The sequence below is a fragment of the Polyodon spathula genome, chromosome 1, assembly GCF_017654505.1.
Source record: "Polyodon spathula isolate WHYD16114869_AA chromosome 1, ASM1765450v1, whole genome shotgun sequence".
Lineage (NCBI taxonomy): Eukaryota > Metazoa > Chordata > Actinopteri > Acipenseriformes > Polyodontidae > Polyodon > Polyodon spathula.
Genome location: NC_054534.1, coordinates 9,427,443 through 9,453,785, shown reverse-complemented (window position 1 = coordinate 9,453,785; position 26,343 = coordinate 9,427,443). Strand labels below are relative to the sequence as shown.

General features: G+C 38.9%; 1 protein-coding gene across 1 annotated transcript; it reads right to left on the bottom strand.

The window, feature by feature from the left end:
• Window positions 1-662: 662 nt before the first annotated feature.
• On the bottom strand, window positions 663-22,521 carry LOC121313780 (thrombospondin-4-like). The gene is made up of 23 exons (XM_041246578.1): window positions 22,236-22,521; window positions 18,669-18,866; window positions 17,640-17,887; window positions 17,166-17,268; window positions 16,511-16,534; window positions 15,651-15,733; window positions 15,083-15,134; window positions 14,322-14,491; window positions 13,149-13,286; window positions 12,165-12,242; window positions 11,641-11,793; window positions 10,931-11,035; window positions 10,345-10,452; window positions 9,648-9,807; window positions 6,675-6,793; window positions 6,282-6,334; window positions 5,737-5,930; window positions 5,090-5,268; window positions 4,475-4,523; window positions 3,456-3,652; window positions 2,595-2,767; window positions 2,045-2,184; window positions 663-1,021 (listed from the first exon to the last, which is right to left on the bottom strand). Exons 1-23 carry the CDS (start codon window positions 22,318-22,320, stop codon window positions 960-962), a joined length of 2,871 nt encoding a protein of 956 aa, XP_041102512.1. The 5' UTR covers window positions 22,321-22,521; the 3' UTR covers window positions 663-959.
• Between the last annotated feature and the right edge of the window lie 3,822 nt (window positions 22,522-26,343).

Sequence of the window (26,343 nt, the reverse complement as noted above, 5' to 3'; positions counted from 1 at the left end):
AATCTTAGGGGGAAAAAAATATTTTAGAAAAAACCTAGAAAATTCTCTAAAATGAAAATGTCCTTGAGCAGAGATCTGGGAGTAAAGCCTGCAGTCTGCAACACTGCTCTGAGGTTTCGATTCCAGCAGCCTGTTTGTGGTGGAACACGAACCAGCACAGGCAGCTCTAGTGTTACAGCATCACACACCCTGCTGGTGCAGGTCACCTTTCCATAAGTGGACTGCGTTTCACCATGGCAGAGGCATAGCAAAGTGCAGTAAAGCACAGGCAAGCTTGGTAAACCTGGAAGATACTGGAAGTATGATAAAGCATGGTACAAGTGATGCTTCTGCAAGGTTTTAGTTTGATTCTACCACCACAATGGAATTTATAAAAACAGGTTCACACAACATTTTCGCTTCAGTTTTGCATAGTTTGAATCTTTGGTCGGATTAAGCATGGTTTTTCACATGAATGTTATTCACTAATAGCTTATAAAATTAATTTCTTTCTCTCATAGCCTAGTCCGTTATTGAAGGAAACTCATGACTATTTAAATCAGAGTTATTCCTTATTCAGCAGTGATTTTTCAGCAGAAAGCAAGAGTACGATTTGTGCAGATCAATACTAGGCAATGTTGTTTGCTGACCGATTCAAGAGAGGACACTGTAACAAACTCTTGTCGTAGTGTTGATCATATTTATTAAGATGTTGGTGCATTAGTAGTTAGAAACACGTCATTCACACTCTTAGTTTTTATTATACAAAGAAGTCATGGCAAAACCACACATCATGTCCATTTTATTTTTATTATCATTAAAAAAAATAAAAAAGGAATACAAACTTACAATACTGAGTTACATAAGTGGAAGGGATTGGAGTTTTACTTATTTTTTAGCAGGGGGTGGGGTGGTTCTGGAAGAAATATTTGCACTGCTTCTGTTTAACTCTTCAATTTGTATGGCTTTTGAGCTTTTATTTAAACAGCGTCACTTCCAAAGTGCTGGGCTCTGAACTCCTGAAAGTCCTCAGGGATTGTATCTAAAAAGGATAAGAAAAAAAAATCTTGATGTCAGCACTGGCACAAAGTGTTCACTTCTTTATGTTTTAATTAGAAATCTAGCTGTAAGACCAGAGCCAAGGATTTTATAATATTAATCCTAGATTCAACACAGTCTTGTATTAGTCTTTCAGCCTCAGACACATAAACAATAGCTCTATGTTTATCAATATTTCTTATTGTATAACCTCTTATCAGAATTCAACATTTAAATGGACTGTCAAGGCTTTGGAGGCAAAAATAAGTATTATTTTCTTTAAGCTTCCTGTGCACATGTGTTTAAAATGTATTTAGGCACGAGGATTGCACAGCACTTCACGTGCAGGTAAAATAATATGTGAGCACGGGGAATTGCGCTTTTATTAATTCACGTGCAGTTGTACCGAGACTCCAATTGAATGATTGATTAGCAGTGGAGTCTCGGTACAGCTGCATAAAAGCTGCATGTTTTCACGCTCTCAGGGTTGTGGGTTCGAGAGTGGAGAAGGGGAGTGAAAAATAACAATTGCTACAGAGTGCTGGAAGTGCCAGCACGGTACTTGTTTGGTTTGTTAGTGTTGTTTGTCTGTTTGGCGTCAACGCACCCTTTCTTATCTAGTCGTGTATTTGTTTTTTAATATCTTTGAGTTGTTATTATTACAAATAAACAGTACTGGCGCTCATAGCCTCTCAGGTCACCTGTCATTCCTCATTAGTATTGATTCTCCATTTCGTCCACTGTCTTGTTTAGTGTTGTTTGTTTGTTTGGCCAACGCACCCTTTCTTTTCAGTCGTGTATTTTGTTTAAATCTTTTGTTTGTTATTATTTTACAATAAAACACTGGACGCCATAGCATCTCAGGTTCACCGCCATTCCTCATTGTTTGGATTCTGCATTTCTGGTCTGACGTCACCCCTGCAAAGCCATCTTGTTCACACTTCCTTTTCAACGTGCATCTGCCTATCGGCTTGATCTGATGAACATGACGAATGAGCAGCCTGACTTTCCAGCGTCAATGACTTACCATTGCAGCGATACTTCAGGTTGGACCAAATGATATTCTCCTGGGAGAAGCAAAACACACCAAGCCTTCCCCCGCGCATGGTGGTGTCAATAGTCACTCCAGAATCAGCCACTAGTTCAGAGCCTTCATAAAAGCGTACCCTGTGGGAGTGAATGAATGAGACAGGACCTGTTCACTGAGGGGTTCTTAACCATGTACCCAGCACTGTCTACGCAGCTCTCTACCTGCGGGCACTGTATCAATACTGAATAAAATACACCTTTCAAAAAGAGCATTTAGGATTGCTAAAGCACTCTGGTATATACAGTAGGTGTATGACTGCTACAGATATTTGTGTAGGAGATACATAGTTATAATAGAACGCTAATGGTAACAGAATGCATTATTGTAAGAAATAAATCCTTTTATTCTTGCAAAAAATATATTCCTGTAAAATACGTGACCTGCTGTAAGTGATAATGCTTTCCTATACGTTTTATTAACACTTAGTTATTTTAGGGTTAGTGTAGAAACATGTTACCCCACTGGAATGAAGTGTGTCTCTCTGTACCTGATGTACCCCACCTGGGGTCTGTGCTGCAGGAACCAGCGGTAGGAGACCTTGTCCTTCCAGCCCACGTTGCGCGGGTCCTTCCACAGCAGCCTCACCTGGTCTGTGGAGTCGCCTGTGTGCCACAGAGAGTTACGCAGGTGCTCCCCAGGGCCAGTCTTTGACTTGACAGCCTGGAGAAAAAAACAAACCTCTTTCAGATCCCAGACTGCACGTACAACACCTGCTATGCATGCCGTACCCTTTAGTGATAGAAGAGTCAACAGACTCTCCAGCATCCCTCACTGCTCATACAACACCATTCCATACCTTTTAGTGATAGAAGAGTCAGACACTCCAGCACTGCCACAGTAGAAAAGGATACAGCGGCAAGCAGGCGTTATAGGAATCATATCCCCGCCTAATGTTTAAGCCACATTGCAAAATATACCAATTATGTACTTGTCAGTGGTTCTTCCCTGTTTCTGAAGATGTTTTTTATTATATTTCTTTATAATATAATTTTATGTAATAATAACATTTTCATTGGTCAGTCCAAACATCAGAGTTCGTACTTTTTTAGGTTTGAGCCATCTTGTGTTCACTTTAGGAAGTGCTATTGTAAGATTTTGTGGCTTGGTTAAAATGTATTTACTGCAAGTACAATAGGGTTTAACGGGACACTTTTAGCAAACTGTTATTCTTCTAAACCCTTTTAAATGCCGGACACCCTTCCCTTAAACCTTTTTGTGGAGTGTTTAGGATTCGGGAGGTCGGTTGAGCACAGAAGGGTCATTCACCAGACTATAGCCAGTGCCATTGTCTGTCACCTATCACAAGCACTCAATTCACATATTAACAATCCAATCTCCTCTCCCATACCTTGAGCTGAATGCCAGGTTCAGCCACGGCTCTAAACGGCGTGGCTTGCCAATAGGTTTGTTCTGTCTGCTTCCACATGACCACGTAGAAGCTGGAGCTGTCCTGGTAGCCGAAGATGAAGCCAGCATAGTCATCATCAGTCACAGTGTTCACATGGAAAGTGCCCTCAAAGTCAACTCCATTGAAGGCAGTGTAACCTGGGAAGAACCAGAGGCTTAATGGAGGATCGTTTTACTGCAACAATACAAACACATTTACATTGAAGACCTGTGTGCTACATGTGATACGCGTACCAAAACATAACCTGTGCAAGGTCAGAAAATGTACGCTGTCAAAAAGTGGTACGTTTTTATTTCAAGTCTTTTAATGCATGTGCCAATTTATGTATAAGTTCTTTTTTTTCAATATATATGCTGATAGCGGTATAGCCTACAGTACAATGTGAAGCAAGAAAGTGTTGAATAGGCTATTGATGTAGGCTTGCTTTAAATACATACATTTCAGAACCATTAGCTGTGTTTATAAGTTGCTTCAGAACTTAACATTTCATTAAAACAATATGCAGATTTAAAGCTTTTGGAATCTACATTATTTTCACTTGTGATTGTGTTCCCTCATTTACACAGATGGATAGAATATATAATTGTATTCAATGAGGTGTATATGCATGCTGCTTTGCAAAACAGGCTTAGGGAGTCTCCTCATCGGAAATAAAACAAAATGCCATGAATAGATCAAAGGTAATTACCATTATTTAAAATGTAAAATAAATAAAGAAATAGTAATATTTTTGGCAGATCTTTAGTTTTTTTTCCACTTGGATTTGACCTTTATTTAAACACTGTTCAGTTCAATACACTTAGAGCACATTGCATTTGTAAAATGCAGTTGTTTTGCAGTATAAGTAAATGAAACCACTTTGTAGAATTTATTGATTTTAAACAGTTGATTTGTTTAGCATGACTCAACTGGGAAAAAAATTGAAGCAAAATAATTAAAACGTTTGCAATGATGCATACCAATTGCCAGTCCAGGATCACTGTTCATGGTCTGTACAATCTCCATTCCCTGAGAAACAGAATTAAGACCATTTCAAATGCAATTAGATATACAAACACACACCTTGACCACCTGTGTAGAAAGCAGGACATCACCTCTGGTGATCAATTTTATTATTTACTTTTAATTTATAAAACAGTTTAGACAAACATTATCTGTTTTTGAGCACTGATTGCAGTTCCTGATTCCAAAGAAATGAAATGATTTGGGAACTCTGCTGGCCCCTTGCTGCTCATTGGAGTCAGCAGTGTCTGGACACTTTAATTTCTGATTGGTTCACCTTGTCCATTACCCAGGATCCTGAGCAGGTTCTTGTATATTGAACATGCCCAGTGTCTTTCTCATGCACAGATTGCTGCAGCAGTAAAGGATACTGGTCTCTACAGGCTTTCTTGGTATGCTTAAACTCCATTACAAAATGTACTTTGTCTATATTTGTTTACTTTGGACTAGTTCCATTGTACCAGGCTTTCCGCAAACATGCTTCTCTGATCTGCATAGTGTCTATTCAAATAATCTATACTCTGTATTGCTGTTTTACTGCTAGTTGAAAGCACATTTCATCAGCGCCTCACCTGATTGAGAACCACCCAGTTGGGATCAATCTGAGCATCTCCCTCGGGGTCGAGGACGACAGTCTGGTAGGCTCTGAAATCTGTTAGAGTGACCTCCGCGTTCTCGGGACAGATATCGATCCTGTCAATCACTGTGTCCTGGTCAAAATCACTTTCACAGATGTCACCTACTCCATCCCCTGAAAGGCAAAGGTGGATCCAGATCCATGAAGGCCAATGCAACACATAAACCAAGGAGGACAGCAGGGGGCACGATTTAAATTAAATTTTACCCCTGGTTTTTTCCACAATTTAGAAAGTCCAGTGTCCTCACCGCAGCAATTCCATACAGGAAAGAGGAAGGTCAGCAGGCATCCTCTGATCACTTATCCAAGCCAGTTGCTTCTTTACACCCATCAGCTCAAGAGCAGGTGTCGGTAAGCTCCCTGTCATGCACCTCTCTAACCCAGAGAAGAGGCAGAGCTAATAGAACTCTAGCTGTGGAATCCCCAGTGAAGACCTGCAGCTTCGCACTGCTGGGAGCGAACCTGCCTTCCCCTGACTGTGTGACTCCCCCTCCCTGCACACTTTGGGAAAATGTTTATGAGAGATGCTGGAAGAGAAATAAAGCCTCCTTGGTTCTTCCCCCATTTAAAATGAACCCATACCGTTGTCATCAATCTGGTCTCGGTTGGGCACCAGTCTACAGTTGTCTGGTCCCGGTGGAAGGATATCAGGAATGCCATCGTTGTCATCATCATCGTCACACTCATCTCCTATCCCATCCTTGTCTGTGTCCAGCTGGGAGCTGTTAATTACGTTGGGGCAATTGTCCTTGCTGTCCTGGTGCCCATCTCCATCACTGTTTGTGGGTGCAGAGCGTGTGGAACCAGTTAATGACTGCTAAGCCTGTACTGTCATGTCATTGTTAGATAGTTAAATATGATTAAAACAAATCAGTCAACAAAATCTTAAGATATAATACATTAAAATGTAACTATTGTATTGCATGTGAAAGGATTGTTCTTTATTAATGTCACTATAATTGTGTTTTTTTAATAGTAGGAATTTAAAATGGCTAAATAATTTAAACTGAGTAAATAAACCTTATAGATAAAGAACCCTAAATTAACTATATATATATATATATATATCAGTACGTGTAATGTCGTGTCAAGCATCTTATATGTGCTGGCTTTAGAAAATACTCTACCTGTCTTGGTTTGTATCACAGGAGTCTCCCACGAGATCGTTATCGATATCTGACTGTAGACAAACAGGAAACACAATTATCAGAATTAAGAACTGCTGATGAGCACATCTCACATTTAAGGGTATGAGTGGAGAAGAAACATTCAAGAAATGGCAGATCCATGTCAGTGTTCTGAATGTTTACACGCGATGAGGGTCCTTCACAATGTCATTAGATACCATGTCATTGTTCTGAACCGAGGGTCCTTCACAGTGTCATTAGATACCATGTCATTGTTCTGAACCGTTAACACACAAGGGTCCTTCACAATGTCATTAGATACCATTCCACAGGCAATGTTTCTTTATTGACAGTATAATGCTAGAGGTTCCTAAATCTTTTCCCAGACTAGACCTGGTTTGGGTTGCTGACGTCAATACAGCTGTCACAGGCGTCCCCCACTCCATCATTGTCTCTGTCCTTCTGGTCAAGATTGGGGACACGCTGGCAGTTGTCCAGGAAATTCTTGATGCCTGCATGGAAACACAATGAGTGTAAAGATAACAAGGAAACGACAGTGCTAGAAAGGCATATCTGTGGTTTAATACAAAACTGCCGACATGCCCTTTGTATATCCTGGTGCTACACAATGTAACTCAAGGGCACTTCACTATTGTTAAGTTGTTCATTACGGTTACTATCGTTTTTCTAATTTCATAATAAAATGATGCTAAAAAGACACTCTCCTCCCCCTCTGTGCAAGTTCCATTTGCTAAGTATAGTTTTTCTAGCATTAGCATAATATGTTTCAACAGTAGCCTGGGGTCAGAGATTTAAAAATGTAGAACTTGGGGCTCCCGAGTGGCGCATCCGGTAAAGGCGCTCCTCGTGGAGTGCAGGATGCGCCCTATAGCCTGGACGTCACCAGTTCAAGTCCAGGCTATTCGACTACTGACTGTGGACGGGAGCTCCCAGGGGGCGGTGCACAATTGGCCGAGCACTGCTGGGGGGGCTTAGGTCAGCCAGGGTGTCCTCAGCTCACCACACACCAGCAACCCCTGTGGTCTAGCCAGCACCTGCAGTCTTGCCTGTAAGCTGCCCAGAGCTACATTGTCCTCTGGCACTGTAGCTCTGAGGTGGCTGCATGGTGGGCCCACAGTGTGTTAAGAAGCAGTCGGCTAACAACACACACTTCAGAGGACAGCATGTGCTTGTCTTCACCACTCCTGAGTCAGTATAGGGGTGGTAGCGGTGAACTGAGCCTAAAAATAATTGGCTATTCCAAACTGGGGAGAAAATGATAAAAACAACTGATGACTGAAAACAATTGAAACAACTCAAGCACTTGAAGTGCTATCATAAAATTAACTTGCGTTGTTTTTTGCTGTAGCTGTTAAAGCATGTAATTATTCATTTGGACCACAAGATGGCACTGCCACATTAGTTTGACTCCAAAAGTGTAACGTGAGGCACCTAAGCCTTAAAATATAAGAATTAATAGAACTCACTTACACCTACCATGTAATTATGCCCACACTTGTCTTGTAACAAAGATAAAATTGGATTTTACATTAACCTTATTTAACAGGAAACTCATTAAAGCTGTTTTAACTGTAAAGCAGCATTTTAAAATCTCCTGGGATATTCAAATCAAACCAATTTTAATAACTTAAAGCTCTAGTAAGGTTTAAGAAATTCCCACCCAACAGTAGCTAGCCCAGCGGATGTTGTGAACACTGCTCCCAATGTTCTGTTCTATATATTGAAATCCATCATGATACACACACAGTTTAATCTGAGCTCCTGGCATGTGCACACACACAGCCTGCCTGTTGTGGGATTCTGAATTCAGAGAACTCATCTCATAAGTCTGGCTCTACTGGAGGAGGAGGTCAGTGCTTCAAAGGAAAGGCCAGAATGAGACACTTCCTTTAAGGATATAAGTAAGGCCAGTAATAATTTGGCAGTTTAAAATGTGCTGTATAAATGTATTTAAAAATGTGATGTATAAATATATAAAAAGCAAAGTAAACCAAATAAGGTGGTATTTAATCCTTTTTCTCAGGAGGGAATCGGATGCCTGCTTCCTGTCTTGCACAGTGGCTCGGTTGTTAAAATCTGTACTTAATCCCCTGTATGCTTTTACTAGGCCAAACTTTTATGATAATATTTAATTTTACCATAAACAAAAGGTTTTTTACCAGTAGCGGTGCCTCTTAATTAAAATACATGATTTAGTATTGTTACTGAGTGAAACTGTACTGCAGTCCTTTGAATATTGAATATGAAATGAGTGATTTAATATATTTCTCTACAATAGAATTAATATGAAAGAATTCAGTGTTCCTTATTGAAGCTTCCAGATAAGAAAGAAAAGGTCCTCAATTTTACAAGCAAGCCTATTTTCATAAAATCTGGAGAAAAAAAAAAAAAATAATATATATATATATATATATATATATATATATATATATATATATATGGATATGATGAAGGGCTATGTTTGCATCTGAGGAAAATATACTTGAACTTTGACCCATTCGACTCTTCGAGCCTATGACTTTCAATTCAAACACAAAATGTCTCATTTTCAGTCACTTTACCACACCCACAGTGCAGAAATGATCAACAAAATTAGAATATGTTAAAAAGAAAAAGATGTAAAGCTGCTACATTCATATCTCACAGAAACTGGAGAAACGGATAACGACATAGAAAGCCTGTACAGCACTGAAACACTATGTTCAAAAAAGGAACTGTATTACTGAACTGCTGCTTCTTTAATATTAGCATCAGGTATTATAAAAAATAATAGATGGGTCTCTTAAGTGAAACAATTCCATCTCAGGTTTCTGTGACAGTTTATAAATGACTCGACCTTCAGTCTCATAATTTATGACGTCATAGAAACCCTAGATGGAATTATTTTCCTGTAACTCACTGAAGCCCATGTCTATATATATATATATATATATATATATATATATATATATATATATATATATATATATATATATATATTAGATATATAGATAGATAGATAGATAGATAGATAGATAGATAGATAGATAGATAGATAGATAGATAGATGTACTGTATATATTGCATAATAGTAATATCTTACAGGCACCCCCCAGTGTTTCTGGAAATAAGCAATGTTTGACAAGCACCACAATATTGGATTCCATTATTTTAAATATTTAGTTACTTCTATCCTCTTTCTTGTTGTAAGATCATAATGCAGCTTATTGTACAGCACCATCAGATGCTTGGTTTGGAAAAGCTGTATAATTCAGAAGTGTTTGTTTGCTGCTTGTTTGAATGTCAATGCAACAGAAAGTCAAATGTCAAAGTGTCCCAAAAAATGTGCAGTGGCAATTGCCTCACCGTCCCCATCCATGTCATCATCGCAGGCGTCTCCCTTGCCGTCATTGTCAGTGTCCCTCTGGTCAGGGTTCACTGCAGTGCGGCAGTTATCACAGGCGTCCCCCAAGCTATCCAAATCACTGTTCTTCTGGTCGATGTTGGGGTTCAGAACACAGTTATCCTGACAAGAAAATACAATATTTACTATGATTTGCCTTCACGGAGCACTTCAGCCCATCAAACTCTGTTTTCATTCCACCAGTACAGTTTATGCCTGCTTAGAATCGTGGCATCTCTGTAAAATGAGCTAAGGGTACTACATCCATCTCCTTAATTCAGTAGAGTTAAAAACACATTAGGGGAGATGGAAGCATAGCTAATTTGACAGATTTCTCAATGTTCTAACAGGCAACATTCTATTCATTTCGAGACTGCAGACGACTATGTGCACTTAAGATATTCAAGCAATTTGCCAACACTTTTTTGAGTCATCTGTAATGGAAAACAAAACTAGAAAGTTAATCCATGAAATTATAGGAGAAAACTAAACACATTGTTTTGGCTTGTCACTGTAAATGAGTGTATTATTATTATGGTTTGAAGCATACTGGAATACTGGCCACAAATAATACCCATGTATGCTGTAAATATTTTTCAATCGAAATGACCATTTGGGTTCTGTTTTAGCAGTTTACTTTCCAGTTTCCATTATATATACCTGCTCGTTGGGAATGCCGTCACCATCTGCATCGTCATCACAAGCATTCCCGTATCCGTCCTGGTCTGCATCTTCTTGTCCGGAGTTTGGAACATACATGCAGTTATCCTTTAGTAATAGAACAGTGCCTGTTAGCAGACTGCCACATTATTTGTTATTGAATTGTTTTATTCCCAATGTGACCGTCACAGTCCCCACTGTAACCCACATACCTACACAAGAGCAACTCAACAGGCAGCCAGCTTTCCAGCTGTCTAACCAATCTCCTCCTCTCCCAGCAACTCTAAGCAGCATGAATCCTGACCCCATTTCCCCCTGACCCAGTCTGTCTGCCCTGGAGCCTGACCAGCAGGGGTCACTGTGGGCCCTGTCCATTTTCCCTCCTAACCCTATGGGAATGCAATGGCCATTGCAGCGCTCCCTGGGGGCCACCTGCCAAGATCGGCAACCCGGTTAAACAAGGACATGACTCGCCCATAGGCCACTAGTTTACTATCCAAAAGGGAACTCCTTGGTGTATACTTCCCTCTGATACAGTACTAATAGGGAACAAAAACAGAACCCTGGTTTTAACTAAGACCGTTACCTTTCTACAGAATATATCTTTACACTTGAGCTCTTCATCAGGGTAGCCGTCAATATCTGTATCCTTTCCACACTGATAACCATTGCCAGCCCAGCCAATGCCACACTGAAACAAAACAGAAAAGGGAGAATGTCCAAATTACTGAACAAATGCATAATTAAATTAAATGCAAATTTAATATAAAACACAATCAGCAATCAACAAAAGTTATAAAGGGGCTCCCGAGTTGCTCATCCAGCAAAGGCACTCGCCCAGGAGTGCAGGATGCGCCCTATAGATTAGAGATCGCTTGTTCGAATCCCGGCTGTGGACGGGAGTTCCCAGGTAGGCGGCACAAGATTGGCCAAGCTCTGTCCGGGCTGGGTAGGGGTTAGGTCAGCTGTGGCTGGCCAGGCACCTGCAGGCCAGCCTGTACACAATTCGGAACTGCACGGTCCTCCGATGCTGTCAGCTTTCGATATGGCTGCACGGCGGGCTTTCAGAGTGAAAAAAAGTGGACAGCTGACACGACTCATTTCGGAGGACGCGAGTGCTCGTCTTTGTCTGTCACGAGTCAGTTCAGGGGTTGCAGCGGTGAGCCAGGTTGAATTGGACATTCCAAATTGGGAGAAAATTGGAAAACTGATAAAAACAATTGTTTAAAAAAATGCTATAAAGAGTAAGCTTCTGAAAGCCAGTCTCAAGAGTAAGCTTCTGAAAGCCAGTCTCACCACGCAGCTGATGTTCCCATCTCTCTCCACGACGCACTGCGCATGGATGTGGCAGGTGTTCAGCTGCCCGTTTCCACAGCTTCTTTCTGGCCTGCAGCCCTTGGCTTGGTCTCCGATGTACCCAGCCTTACAACCTCCACAGCGGAATGAACCCTATGAAAATACCAGGAGTAAAACTAATAAACAAATCTTACTTTGTACACCTACATTTAAAGGAGGATAAAATGTGGGCTAATGATCTGAGCAAACAAAACAAAACACCCTGTCTTTGAATCCTGCAACATTTTCCAAAATACAAAGGTATGTTCTGCTCAGCATGTCAACAGTGCTCACTTGAATGCTTGATATAACTTGTTCATTTATTTAAAAACAAAAAATTTCATACAACAGGAGGAAAACTGTTTACTATTTATCATAACAACAGCAGCAGTTGAGACAATAATAGCAAGTCATTTTCTTCAAACCTAAATATGTTTTATATAAATAATCACAAGTTTTAGAAAAGTAAACAATGCATTCCTTACCTTAGTGTTTGTACAGATGGAGTTTGGTGCACAGCCTCCATTTTTGCCATTGTTACATTCGTCAATATCAACACAGACCTATTTTAAAATAAGAAAGAAATGTAAAATCACAAGTCTTCAAATGAGAATACGAAATATAACACTGGAATTTTTTGAAAGCTTGGTTCAATTCATCAGTTATTTGTATAAAGAAGTTCTGCAAGACAAAACAAACCCCAGTTACACCTGTATGCTCTTTCAATGTGTTCATGTGTTTGTTTGTAATTGTATGGGGTGGGGACACATGTTCAGTGTCTCTGGTCTGAGTAGACCCTGTTGAGATCAGTTTTTAGTTTGGAGGACAGAGTGTAATCTGTACAATTCTACAAACAACTTCTCTAGTCTCTGTTTTATGTTTAAATTACATTTAATAAAAAAAAAAAAGATTAATAAGCCTTTCAATAAAACACAGAGACAGCGGCACAGTTTTAAAAACTCATTATAAAATGATGATTTGGGAGCATGGTTTGTACTGCTGTAGGTCAGCTCAGATTATTGGATTTTACATTAGCCAAAGTCAACGGTACTCTAATTTCTCAACATAAAATCAGAACTGAACAGTAATATCACCAGACTGGTGAACAATAATCTGTCATTTCTATGCTTCTTTATGGCAGAATGCGATTTTATGTTTCAGTTCTACTATTATTTTTCTAGTAGCTTAGCTGGCCTTGTGATCAAACTTATTCATTGACGTGAACTGCTACATCCTGCTACCATGCAAGGATAAGGAAAAGCTCAGTTTATACAGGAAGTAAGCTTTCTTTTTTTAATTAAGAATGCCATTAAAATGATGTCATTAATGGCACATGTGGTGTTTTAACTGTGGATATGTGTTATATTATCAGCATGGCAGATTTCCAGTCAAAGCAGATCAATTGTGAAACCCACTGTACAGCGCTTGCAAGTTTCAGTCCTTCTAGATGCTTCGGGGGTAATTCTTACCTGTTTAGTAGTCTTGGCATAGGTGATCCCTAATCCCTTGACAATGGGACCAGTATACCCCACAGGACATGCATCACACCTAAATCCTGGCACAGTGTTAACACAACGGACCCCAGGGAAACATGGGTTAAATCGACACTGTAATTAAAAGATAGAAAAAAGACTTTATTGCAGCTATCAAAACAACATAAAATACAATACAATAACAGTATATGGTCAGCAAAACAATCAACAATGTTTCAGATAATAGTTCCCATGCAACAATACCCAGTAAGCCTGCTCATACAGGTTGGAAACTGTACAGTTCATTCTTCCATTTTGGCATTACTTCAAAATATAGACGTGCTTAACATATTATTGGTGCAAATTAGGTGTTTCTGTCAACTTGAATTATATCCAAAAGGGGTGAATTATATTTCAGATTGAAGTTAGATGTGCTGGGCTATTAAAAAAGAATAAACAAACTCTGTACAAAAGAACATTTTGTCCCATGTGAAACCCAGAGGTATTTAACTGGTTCAGACCAGCGAAAAACAAATCAGAAACAATTAGAGTCTGGAGCAGCGTCGGGAATCCTGTAGTGCAGTGCTGTTTGCAAGAGAGATGACAGCCAACAGCTGTCAGCCAACCTGGAAACTGATTGTAGGTGACATGTTGACATTTTTGGTAACACTTTACATTGTGTCTCTAATTACTGTGTATTTGCACAGTAGTTACATATTAAATACATGTGTGCTTACACATCATTACAATGTTATTATGCATAGTTGCAATGTACTTAACGTGTACATCTTTTTGCACGATATTTGTAAATGCATAATTGTATTTAGGCTTAGAGTTTGGTTTAGAGCTACAGTTAGGGTTAAATTTAGAGTTAGGGTTAGGTTTAGCGTTAGGGTTATATCATACAAAAAATATTACTCATTAAGTACATTGTAGCTATGCATAACAACATTGTAACTATGTGTAAGTATACATGTACTCACTAAGTAAATAATATGTAAATTCACAGTAATTACAGACAGTTAATGTAACAAAGGATGCAGATGAACAGTCAAAATGCGACAGCTAAACTACCAATACACAGGCATGGACCACTCTTGTGTCCCTGGCCTCATTTTCTAATCATTTTCTTTGTTAGAAGAGGTTTCCCTTTTAAATGCAATCCAATACCTCATCAACATCATCACAATGAACCCCGTCTCCTGTGTATCCATCAGGGCATGGACCACACTCGAATCCAGCCTCTGTCTCTCTACACAGGTCATCACGGAAACAAGAGCCCGGAGTGCACTTGGGTTTAGAGTCAAAGTCTGGGATTCCAGGACCAATTCCACCCAACCCTTGAGCACAAAACACAGAAACAGGAGATTTCAATTTCTTAGCTTAAAGTTCAACCTCCATAGAAACATTGCATAGGTCTCAAGTTTAATCAGCTCAGACTATTTGCTGTGGGTGAGTGGGGCGGGGCGGGGCAGGAGGTGGGGTGGTATCCCCCTTCCTCAATGATTTATCTGACCTAAATGATTAAATTTACATTTTGATTAAATAAAAGAAAAAGAAAACAACAACATTGGTTATTTATATCGTTTGCAACTTGAAATAAGAAAACATTCAACTATGATACACACGTAACATCAACTTCATACAGAGGGGAAATGCTATTCATGGTTTGCTATTCTTGAATTGAACCCTGTAATACCTATATTATCAGACCTACATGTGGCACCAATTTAGTAAATAACAGTAATGGCTGCTTGTTGTTAGGCTTGAGTAATGGGTTCAGTGAGAGACTGTTGGCAAAACTCCAAACACACCCAGTATCATCCACTGTTTTCCACGCCAATCAGCGCATTGCATTTCTGTACATGAGGAGCAGTCACAAGAAAGTTTCAGTTTTCTAGCTGAACAGGTATATTAATGCAGTGTCTTACCACAGGCCTGGCATTCGGATATGGTGTTCCTCAGGAAAGCTGTTTCTTTCACCTGTATAAACCAACATAAGAGACTATTAACAGCGGGTGTATGTTTTATTCATTTGCACAGTGTGCTGAGCCAAAGCAGAAAACAATGGACAAAGGTACAACCTAAGCCAACTTCATGGCTTCTGTCATCAGTCGTCCATTGGCGCCTACAGTACTTTGGCTTCAGCATTGCTTCAATAGGCTAGTTTAATTCCAATGTCAGAAAAGGAAACATGCAGTAAGTTAGGTTCTGGTAATTTCGAAAGTGTTCTTTTTGGACAGTTAATATGACGAACATTTGCAATTTCAACCTAGCAGTTACTGACAGAAAAAAAACAACTAAAAAACATGTGATGCAATGAGTGGAGTAACTATTAGGAATCAAAAAATAACCACGTGTGTGCAAGATCACATTTAGAGAAGAGGTAGGGTGATTTAGGAAGAAATTGGGTTTCAGTTTTGTGTTACCCCTCAAACTGCTTTACCCTTTTATCTGCATTAAAAGCCAACTAAGGCTCAAATTCCAAATAGACAGTACCTGTTGCCTCATTACTTCTTTCAGCTCTCCAATAACCTGTGTCAGCTGATTCATCTGGGTAATCAGCTGTCGCCCAGTGTCACCTGGAAGGAAACAACTTGTTATTCAGCCCTGCACTTCACCCGAGCCCTATTTTTCTTAAAACGCTATTTGGAAAAAGTATCCCATTATTTAAGAAATCTTCCCCTGAATTTAATCAACACTTGCATGCAGATGTCAGTTTAGGACTATAAGATACTGGTCACATATTTAACATGCATTTTGATGGAGTGGCTATGAGCAATGGGTTTAAGATGGCTGTGTCAGATTTTCAGCAGGCCAGACTGTAAGAAGTTGTGTAGAGCAGGCATGTGGTGGAGAGGCAATGTATAGAAGATAATGTATTATTAGTTTTATGAAAAATAATACTGAAGCCTGAACTGAAAACAACACAATGTGAAAGGTTCCATGGAAACAAGGAGTGAAATGCCATTGGATTGTAACATTTCTTTGATGAAATATTGTTTTGAGGGGAAATTCAAGTTTGCTTTAGGGGTTGTCTTTTTAATATTTATCATAGTCACTCTGAAGCTGTTTGTTTCTCATTATGTAAAATTTCTGTCTTTAAAAAATATGATTTAAGATGTGAGAAAACTCTTTGAAAACTTGAAAATATGACTTTAATAACGCAATCAAAAGGTAAGATTGTAGTTCATATGCACTGTACTGTAGATAACATGCATGTTAATAACATATGCATATGCTTTATTCTGAAAGTGAATCTCAGCCCGTATAAAAAAAGCCATCATACATCAATGTAACGCACAACTCATGAGTCATACTTCTTGTTTTCTTTTCCTCTTTTACAATTATATACATACCTGAAATTCCAGAGTTCCCATGCACTGTAAAATGTGAAAGAGCACAATTAATTTCATTAAATCTACAACTTTGAGATATTTATTTTCAGATTAAGACTGTGCTGTAATCTTGTTGTCTGTCTATCCATTTATGTTCATTTTTATTCCTTCAACAAATATTTAATTCTCACACCGTGCAAGAGTATACGTAATGTGTACAGGATTACTGTCACTTTAGAATATGTCCTGTATACGTCATGCATGATAGATACAGGACATATTGTATGACTGAATGCTATAAAAGTGGACATATTTAACCCAAATCAATTGAACAGAAATAGACTTCAGACAGAGGGAAGGAGACACGTCTACACACATAGAGTGGTGAGTGTATGGAATGGGTTACCCAATCATGTTGCTGAGGCAGAAACAACTGGATCATTTAACTTGACTTGAGTTCACTCAGCTACAAGGAACAGGACGAGCTTAGACAAGCCAAATGGCCAGCTGTCGTTCGTTAATTTTCGTATGTTTTTATACCAGTGTTCTTTAAAATGTTGCAAATGGATGTTTATAAGATATGACAGCTCAAATACAGCCTAGTTGTTGGTCACTTTGTGACAATATTCACAGCTTCAGGTAACGTTTCATCCAGGTAATGTCATTAAAACCTTACCTATATTCTGTGCAGAGTCGCTTTGCTGCAGTAGGCATTCTTGGAGTGCTGCTACTCTTGTAAGGGAACCCCCAATTACTAGTTTCAGCTCCTCCAGAGTGTCCTGGGAAAACAAAACAAGTTCATTGTATTTGTTTAATACACAGCATTAAAGTCCTCAAACATTTCAGAGGGGTGTCGATGTGTATCAGGGATATTTCAACCAGTTGACTCTTTCCACATTGTATTTAATCACACAGAGTTCAGTTGTGTGTCACACTTGTGTCACAGATACTACTAGACCCTGCTGGTGAGTTGTGGAATAAAACAATGCCATGCAGTAAACTCTATAACTACTTGTCCAGATATTTCATATTCTGACACATAAGGTGTTATGATGCTCCACATTTGAAATAACCTTAATAACCACTGGAACTTGCAGATCATTTAGTGAGCGTTGTCTACATCCGTTCCAGCCACTTCCTCCTCCCTTACCAGTGGTCTTTTCTGGAGTGTCCGCAGCTCCAGCGAGTTGGGTCCTTGTGGCAGTCCGGTGAATGCTGTTGGTAAGTCCCTCACTGTGTCTATAAGGCTGCAGTCAACGTACAGCTCCACTGTGCTGGATCCTTGCTCTAACCCACTCAGCCTAAACAGCACAGTGTGTCGCTTTCCATCAGCCAGCTGGACGTTGTTGAATGTGATCACGTTTACCTTGCCATCGCTCTTCAAATTTCGTAGAATTGCTGTCGAAGATCAAGAACAGCGGCTATGAAACATATATCTTCCAGACTACATACCCTGCGCTAAAGATGCACTGGTCCTAATAGAACTCTCAAAATTAAATGACCAATAGGAAATAAGAAAAGTGAGAGATTTGTGTTTGCAAAACTTAATTTATTACCTGTTATTTTAACTTATGTTAACACAGATGGCATAATCTAATGGATAATTTAATGTAAAACACTCAACTTGTGTATTTGGTGATAGGACAAACCTGAAAACTATTTGTCGAATCTCAGCAGATCCATTCTGTTCAAATGTCTTAATATTATTGAACAATTGAGGACAATGCAATAAGAGTGGATGAGGGAGGGTTTAAAAAGACTGGACTAACCTACAGTTGTACAGCAAAGCTAGGTTTTAGTGAAACTAACTTGGCATGTATATGTAATATCACAGCTACCTTAACTAATGTGTTCCTCTTCTTGTTAAGGTATATCATTCCAGGCATCATAATTTCTCATTTTTTTCCCTCACCGCATCAATTCTCCACACAGATCACGACCAACAAACAGAATTTTAAAGCACTCCTGTGTCAAACATGTCTTGTCTTTAAGTACAGATTGTGCACCAGAGTAAACCCATTAACCCGCCCCCTGCAACGCTCTGCACCAGGGGGATCTAGGACAAGCCTCAGTGCTGCTGGAGAATGGGTTACCGGTTTAATCTGTACATTCACTACATTACACCATTAAACTGAACACGTGTATAGACCAAAAAACTGGTTGTGACATACATCCTTACCTCTGTTGAGTTTCCCAAGCACAAAAAACTCAAAATACTTGGTGTTATCCTTTGGAGAGTAGAGGCCAAAGATAGTGGTGCCAGACTTGGGCTGCAGTTTAAACGTTGAAAGAATGTAGACGTCATTTACAGAGGGAGCCGTGAGTCCCTGCTGCACGATCTCTGTTATGTATCCAGGGTTTGAAAGCAGGTTGTAAACTGCAAGGAAAAACACTCAGTGACTACCGGTTCATTTTACAACCTCTCCTTTACAAAGAGCAACAGCGTGTTGAAAAAAACAAACATAACAGCTTAAAGAAGAGTGATCAAGCAAACCATCAATGGAAACCTTAGTCAGTATTCCTCTTCCTATGGGTAAATTCATCATTGAACTGTTTAAACAGATTAACGAACTCTATTAGTGTGGGCTGTTTGTACAGCCATTGTACTAGGTAGCAGTCACACTGTTCCAAGGGACCGTATGTAAATTAGCCCAAAATAAAAATGCGATGACTCTTAAGCTCGCTTGTGATTTGCCATGTATCAATAAAATAACATAAAATACAATGAGTTGAATACTGATTGGTTTGCATTACTTTGCTTTTAGTTTAGCAGCAGTTTAAGCAACACTCAATGTGATTGGCTCAGTGGCTGTAGCTAGTACAATCGAGCTACAGATGAGAAGAAATTAGGTCATATTGATTTCAAATCTATATGAATAAATATTTTCCTGAGTGATAACATGTGGTCAAAGCATGAGGTCAGTATTGAGGTATACAGTACATACAAAAACAATAATGTGCAGTTCTATTTCAAAACAGTATTTTCAAAAATGGAATGCAGAAAAGAAGACACTAGAGGTAGCAAATGTTTACAGTATTTGGCATTTGCAACCTTTCCTAACCCAAGCCTGCTCCTCACTAAAATAATCCAAGCAGTTTACATATTTACATTGAACCTGAAAGCCCTGACACTAAAGGCCACGGAATACCACGTAATAAAAGGTTAGAACATTAGCTGGCCTATTCTGGAACCTGGACAGAGATTTAAGTTGTACAATAATTAATTACTGCACAAACATAGTTGAAAATAAAGGTGCCTGTGCAAAGGCACGTTTTCAGAAAGGAATAGAACAATCATTTTATTTACTGTTTTTGTTAAAGCAAAAAGGATTTTTGCAAGTCTTATACTGTCAATAATGTTTCCTTTTAGAAGGGGGCTTGTTCCAAGTGCTCTGACATGAATCCATTCATTGAAACCAACACTTGCTTCCAAACAGGTCCTCTGATGAAGGGAATACATGAACAGATGGGCCTCGCTGACGTAAAGTTGACAACAACCCCACTTTCTCAGGTGAGGATACCAGTGCTATTTATGACTGGATGTTTTCTAAGTTCTGCTATTTCAACTGCACATATGTGGACTGTGTTATTGCTAGCAATGTGATTACGTAGGTAATCACTTGGCAAAAATATTTTTTTGTTTCAACTACCTCGACAGAAGTAGCATAGTTTACATACAGTAATTGGGCCTAGTTCTGTTGCTCTGCTGTAAGAATCTTGTGGCTGAGAGGAAGTGATTCTTTTAGGACCAGCATATAAAATAGTGAAGATTCTTAGAAGCATCTCTGCTGTGTGTACCCATCTGTGCTGTTGAACAGCTTGCTACAGTACTAATGTTCGTGCTTGAGTACAGCGAGACACGTTTTGTGTATATCTTCTGGAGGTGGATCTCATTCTGAAGAAGGCTGTTGTGTTTTGAAGGAGTCGACTTTCAGCCCCGCCCCATACCCAAGCACCCTCTCCTCAATTCCCTGGTAAAGTACATTCTAACTGTTCCATTATAGAACCCTTTGACATTGCAAAGTGTTTGCTCTTCGGTGTTTTATATCATATCAAGCTGCACTCAGCTGTGTCCAGGGTATCCTCCATTGCTTTTAACCCCTTGAGGTACACAAGGAATTGAGAGGTTGTTCAACTGGTTTCTTCTTAAATTAAATTTTAAAACCTGTTTCGTACACCGTGTTGCAAAAATAAGAAAGTTAGTATAATTCTGTGGGACTCATATGTCCCTTGTACCTTAAAGGGTTAAACATCAAGCTGTGATCGAATTAAGATCAGAAACCTCAGAACTTTCATTCACCAACTAGCTTCATTGCAAGAGCACTACCACTACTAGATTTTTAAAAAAGTGCAAAACTGAATAAACCTGAAAATCAGAGATTTTAAAATTAGCCATTACCTTTGTAGTTGATCTGCACAGGGTAGCACTTACCTTCCAGACTATCAGGCGGTAATGCCTGCTGTTCAGGGTTCTCTTACATAATTGAATGTTACACAAGTAGTTTTTATTCAAAAAGCTATTATAAAACAGCACAGACTCTGCAATCTTGTTGTAATACAAACTAGGAATTGATTTAGTAAAACGGGATTTTTAAAAATACTCCACTACCACAACCATGTCTAAAACAAAGAAAAAAAGCCTCCTGGTTATTATCCTGCGTAAAGCACACAAAAGGATAATAATTCACCAAGCGATAGTGCTTTTAACCAAAACCAGCTAAATACTGCATCTCTGAAGATCAGCCAGCGTACTGTGTTTGCTTAAACTGGCAAGTATGAATTAAAACCAGACTGCCCTGTAAACCTGTAGGGTATTGCAGAGCTGCCACTGTGAGTCCACATGTACAGATTCACAGTAATAACCTGAAGACAGAATCCAAAGGAAAAAATGAAAGACCCATTGTTGGAAAACATGGATTGAGAATTGATTAGGGGTTTGCTACGCATGTGGACTAGCAGAGCTATACTGGTGATTTTGAGTGTTGTTTGTCCTGTACCTGGGACCAGACTCCCTGCATATTTCAATAAACCTGGCAACTGATTGAAGAAAAGGACTCTGTGCATTTTCTTGAATCTACTTACTCACCATCTATTTTTTAAGTACTTCACCCATCTCTAACCAAAGGGAAAGCTTTGTTTAAGGACTGGCTAATTGTGTATATCAAAATGTGTTGTGTGTGCCAGCTATTGTTTAAACTTATGATTGTTACATTTATTGAACACAATAAGAACAATCTTATTCTGTTTGTTGGACATGCTCATTGGTTTCTTTCAAGGTTTCCCCTGTGTAATATGTAACAGGAACCTGTGAGACTTGAGATTCATGCAAAAAGCCAACACTGCTGTAGTGTAAATGATTGGTTCTGCATAAGACTGGCTTCTGGTTTGCTTGGTTTACCTGTCTGTCTAGATGAAACGCAAGATGCCAAGATGTTTGTCCTTTCTTTGAAATAAACAGAACAGTAAAATTGTATGATGTCTTGTGTTTGACACTTTTAAGGGCAGAACACGACATTCCATTCATATTACTTGGCCTTAAAATATATTTTAAAGGTTTAGTTCTAAATTTAACAGAATTCCTCACTTCCACTTCATACATACTATTCAAATGATATTTATCCATGTTCAAACACTCAATATTAAGGTAAAACTAAACAAAATCAAGGGGCCAAACACTATGCCGTAATCAACAGACAAAACGTACCAAAGAGCTAGTGCATTTAAACGATGAGTGGACGTTACTTACCTTTGTATTCTCCTGGTACGGACAAACTGGAGCGTAACAGTAAAACAACCTGCAAAATGAATAACAGCCCTTTCCACAGAGTCATACTGGTTGCTTTAAAAAGACAACTTAGAATCCAAATATGAGGGCTATTCTATACTGGTGTTGTAAAGTGTAGTCCAGTTTGCTGAATCAAGCAAAGTAACAATTTACAGCTGCATCACCTAGACTGTGATAGTTACTGCTTGGAGTGCTTCCTCAGGCTGTCTGTTTGAGTGCTCAATTACCACACTAAGAGAAGCAGTAGCTCCTGATTGAAGGGTTATGTGCTTCCCAGACAGCTTCATACTGAGGTGTGCCCAAAGGAATCCCCAGCCCATTGGTCTGAGGACCTAGACTGGGGGGAAGGGGGGGGGGAGGAGGGGTCTTTCTGTCCTGTAATTGTAAAAGACAAACTGTCAATGACAATCAGTAGTTTATTGTACCTGTTAAAGCTGGTTCTGCACAGCTAGTTAAATTATTATACACGTATTTTCTTACATCTTCGATAATACTGTATGACATTTCTTGCCTTATAAATATCCCATTATACGTTCTTTACCATTCTCTAAAGTGGTTAAATGACCACCAGCCAACACAATCTTTTCTGTTAGCCCTGCAACTGGTTTTGTATTTTCCAGTTTGTGGTAATACAGTTGTGTGCACCTAGTGCTCTTTTAAAACCACCTCCCTTTAAAAATGCAGCCTTTAGAAGCAGGAGCCATGATTAGATGGTGGACATTAGTTAGTGACCATGGCAAGCAATAGAAAAGTATGCAAAACTCAAAGTAGCACATTAACCATGTAAGAAATGAAACCAAGTTGATGGTATAGCATCTCTTTAAATAAAGAATAAAACAGCCCATGTCTTAGTAAGCTTCACTCGTAAATAATTCTAGTTATTTTAAACTAGGTTTTCTAAATAAACTGGTAAATCAGCAAGAAGCTACTAAATGTAAGTTCCTGTTACCAGTTAATGCTGTTCATCAGTAAACTAGCAGTTCCTGGAATGTGTTGCAGGATGTCAGTCTGTCTCCTTCCTATGAATGCAACCTTGACTTAACTGTGCAGAACATTTCAAAATGATCAAGAAGCTTTAACAATACTGTAGGAAACCAAGCAAAATGGATCCAGATGTTCCTAAACTTTTCAACTGGAACAAAAACCTTGTTGGCAATATTTAATGGGAATTGCCATTGTAAACTGCATGATCGATCTATAATGCCCTGACCTATTCAAGTCAATGTCTGAGACACTGTTACTACAGTTTTGATTAAAGTCAGTAGCATCAGCTCACACTGTCACGGTTCACATAGATAAATGACAACATTTTGGCTTAGAAGTTTAGCAAAAGAGTTTCTGTAGCTGAAGTGTTAGCACCTTATTTCTTATTAATAATAACAGATAATAAATACAAGGACAAGTCTTAAAACAGAATAGGGGTCTAGGAATGGAACACAAACCCATGGTAGATAAAAGACAACATGAAGGAATGTGGGGGTGCCAGAAGCTGCCTCTTTATGTTGGGAAGGTTATCATCCAATTGGGAAGGTTATCATCCAGCAGAGTAGACTGACAAAAGTTATCGTAGTTCCTATTGTAGAAACGTGTTGTGATTTACAGACACTTTTCATATATTAAGAGTCAGCTCCTGAGTGGACTGCAGAAGGCACCCCTTACCACAATCTGCTAGAAACCTTGTTTGTTCCAGGTGGGCTGCTGCATCAGCTTGCAGCCTGCAGGGGATAAAAGCAAGGTTTGACCGATTAGACATTGAACAAATGGAAAGCAAAACAGATTAGCCGCCTGCATTGCGATGCACAGCAGTCATCACCAGTACCAAGGATGTAAGAGTCAGCATTGTTAAGACATTTTGCTTTGCCGTGCTGTTAAAGGAATTAGACTAAATATCCGTGTCTACCTTCTTAACGTGTTCCTCAGAATGTATAGTTGAGTGTTTCAACACATGTAGTTGTCACTGATACTCACTTTGTAAACAAGCAGGCAGCTGCAGTCTCCTGTCAGTCTTTGTGTCTCTCTTCTGTTAGTGGTAAAGTCTCTGAACAGAGCTCTGCAGTAAAAGGGCATCTGTTTTCTAGGTTGTGAGCATTATTGCCTGTGTCCAGTTTCACCTGTTGCCCAATTCCAGTCTCACAAGCCACTGTCTGTTAATCATCGAAGGAGCTGCAGTTACAGTGTATCAGCAGTTCTAATTAGGACTATGGATCTGAGTTCTAATTAGGACTATTTTTCATTGGTACCAATCTTCCTGCCTTAACCCATTAAGTACCAAACACAATTTTCTTTAAAAAAAATTCATTACACAAGTTGTATTTATGAATTTGATACAGTCTTTTCTAAATCAATATTACGTCACAGAAAAACAATGTAAATTCTTTGTTTTGGTTACAAACTGCTGTGTCCTATTTTGAGGACAGTCAATTTAGACATGTACCCGTAATCAGAGCGGTGAAATTTCACACCAGCTATGAAGCTCAACACATAGAAAATGGAGTTTCATCAACACCACAGGTAGGAAAACATCAAGAAATGGATCATTTTTAGGCTTCAGTTTCTCATTTTATATTGAGGCAACACAGAAGCTTTTGAATGGTTGTACTGTATTTGTAGGGTTAACAGTTACATTTAGACTTAACTTTCACGCTTAACGAAAAGAGAGTAAGTTATAATAACAGTATAGTTAAAGAGAACATTTAAATATGTTAAAATTACAAAGTAGCCTCTTCTCAAATGAGGACAGTGACACTTAATGGGATCATTTAGCCCTGCACATGAAGAAATCCAATTGTAGGATTCAGATCCCCACTGTAGTTCATCAAGTACAGATCACATCCAGTGTTGCATTTGGGCATGTTTGTACTTTTCAGATGTATATGTTCTGCTCATCATGTTGTACTGCTAAGCTCTTTTTAATAATAATACAGGCTCCAGGTCCTCTAAAGTCAAATGTTTATCGTCTATACGGTCACTTAAAAAGCACATTCAATTTGCTTAGAGTGTTTATTCATTGCTCAAGTGTTAACTACAGGATTTCTGTTTTCAATTTCATCTGATGCATATTTTCCACAGTAGCTGTGTAATGTTGATAGACCCATAATAAATACAATGAGACAAAAAAAAAAAGAAAAATACAGAGAAGCTCTTGGCCCTGCGTTTTTACTTACCCAAAATAAACTTTAATGTAAAATCCCACTTTACTGCCTTAATAAAAAAAAAAAAAAGGCAACTCAGCTTTTAATTATTAAAAAAATGATTTGTAGTCAGCACTGGGGGATAATTATTGCGGTTTATGAGTCTTTATGGGTTTAATTTGTCTGAATATGTCCTGGGCCAGCATTTCCATTTCTATGAGCTTTTGTTTTGTGTTTAGTCTGTTGTGAATGTCTAAGCTCAGATCCACAGTGATGTCATTACCGCATTTTAATTGCTGGGCTCCTGTTGTGCAGAGCTTTTATTTCAGGCATTTGTTTTACAGTAATCGTGCTTATTGTGTGGTGCACAAGACACAATTCATACATGTAGTGAAACAGAAAGAAACATATTAATCACACAGACTGGTGGTGGCTTGTCTACTTACCGACTTGGTTCTAACGCAAAGGGAAAGAGTATTGCAACAGAAATACAGGGCGATAGTCCAGAAAATACTGTGCAAATGGTAACATTTAGTCTGGAAAATACAGTGCAAATGTAATGTTTGTCGTTTATAAATTTGCGTCTGGAGGTTCCCGAAGGTAAATAATTCAGTGTGTCTTTGCTTTTAGACACTGCGACTTGCATCAACAGTATGTGTACAGATTCTACAGACCAGACAGTTTAACTGTTCAAAACAAAGGTTGTTTGTTTTTCATTTGAGAGGAAACAGAAACAATTGTAATGGTATAAAACTATTGTTCTTAGTGCTAGATTTATAACTTTAACATTATTTCACTTACAGTACAATGGTTCCAAACACACTACAACAGAAAACAACAAGTAGACACAAATTAACCTAAAATCCAGCAGTAGCTCATTCCAGAAGAATCAAAGTATGAAAGCCATGTTGAGCCAGGTTTAGTTTTAGTTCTTGGCA

Coding starts and splice junctions, on each gene's coding strand:
- LOC121313780 (XM_041246578.1), bottom strand. CDS start 22,320: ATGACTCTGTGGAAAGGGCTGTTATTCATTTTGCAGGTTGTTTTACTG. Junction 2,185..2,594: donor CCCCAGGTGGGGTACATCAG/GTACAGAGAGAC, acceptor TCACTCCCACAG/GGTACGCTTTTATGAAGGCT. Junction 1,022..2,044: donor CCTGAAGTATCGCTGCAATG/GTAAGTCATTGA, acceptor TATCCTTTTTAG/ATACAATCCCTGAGGACTTT.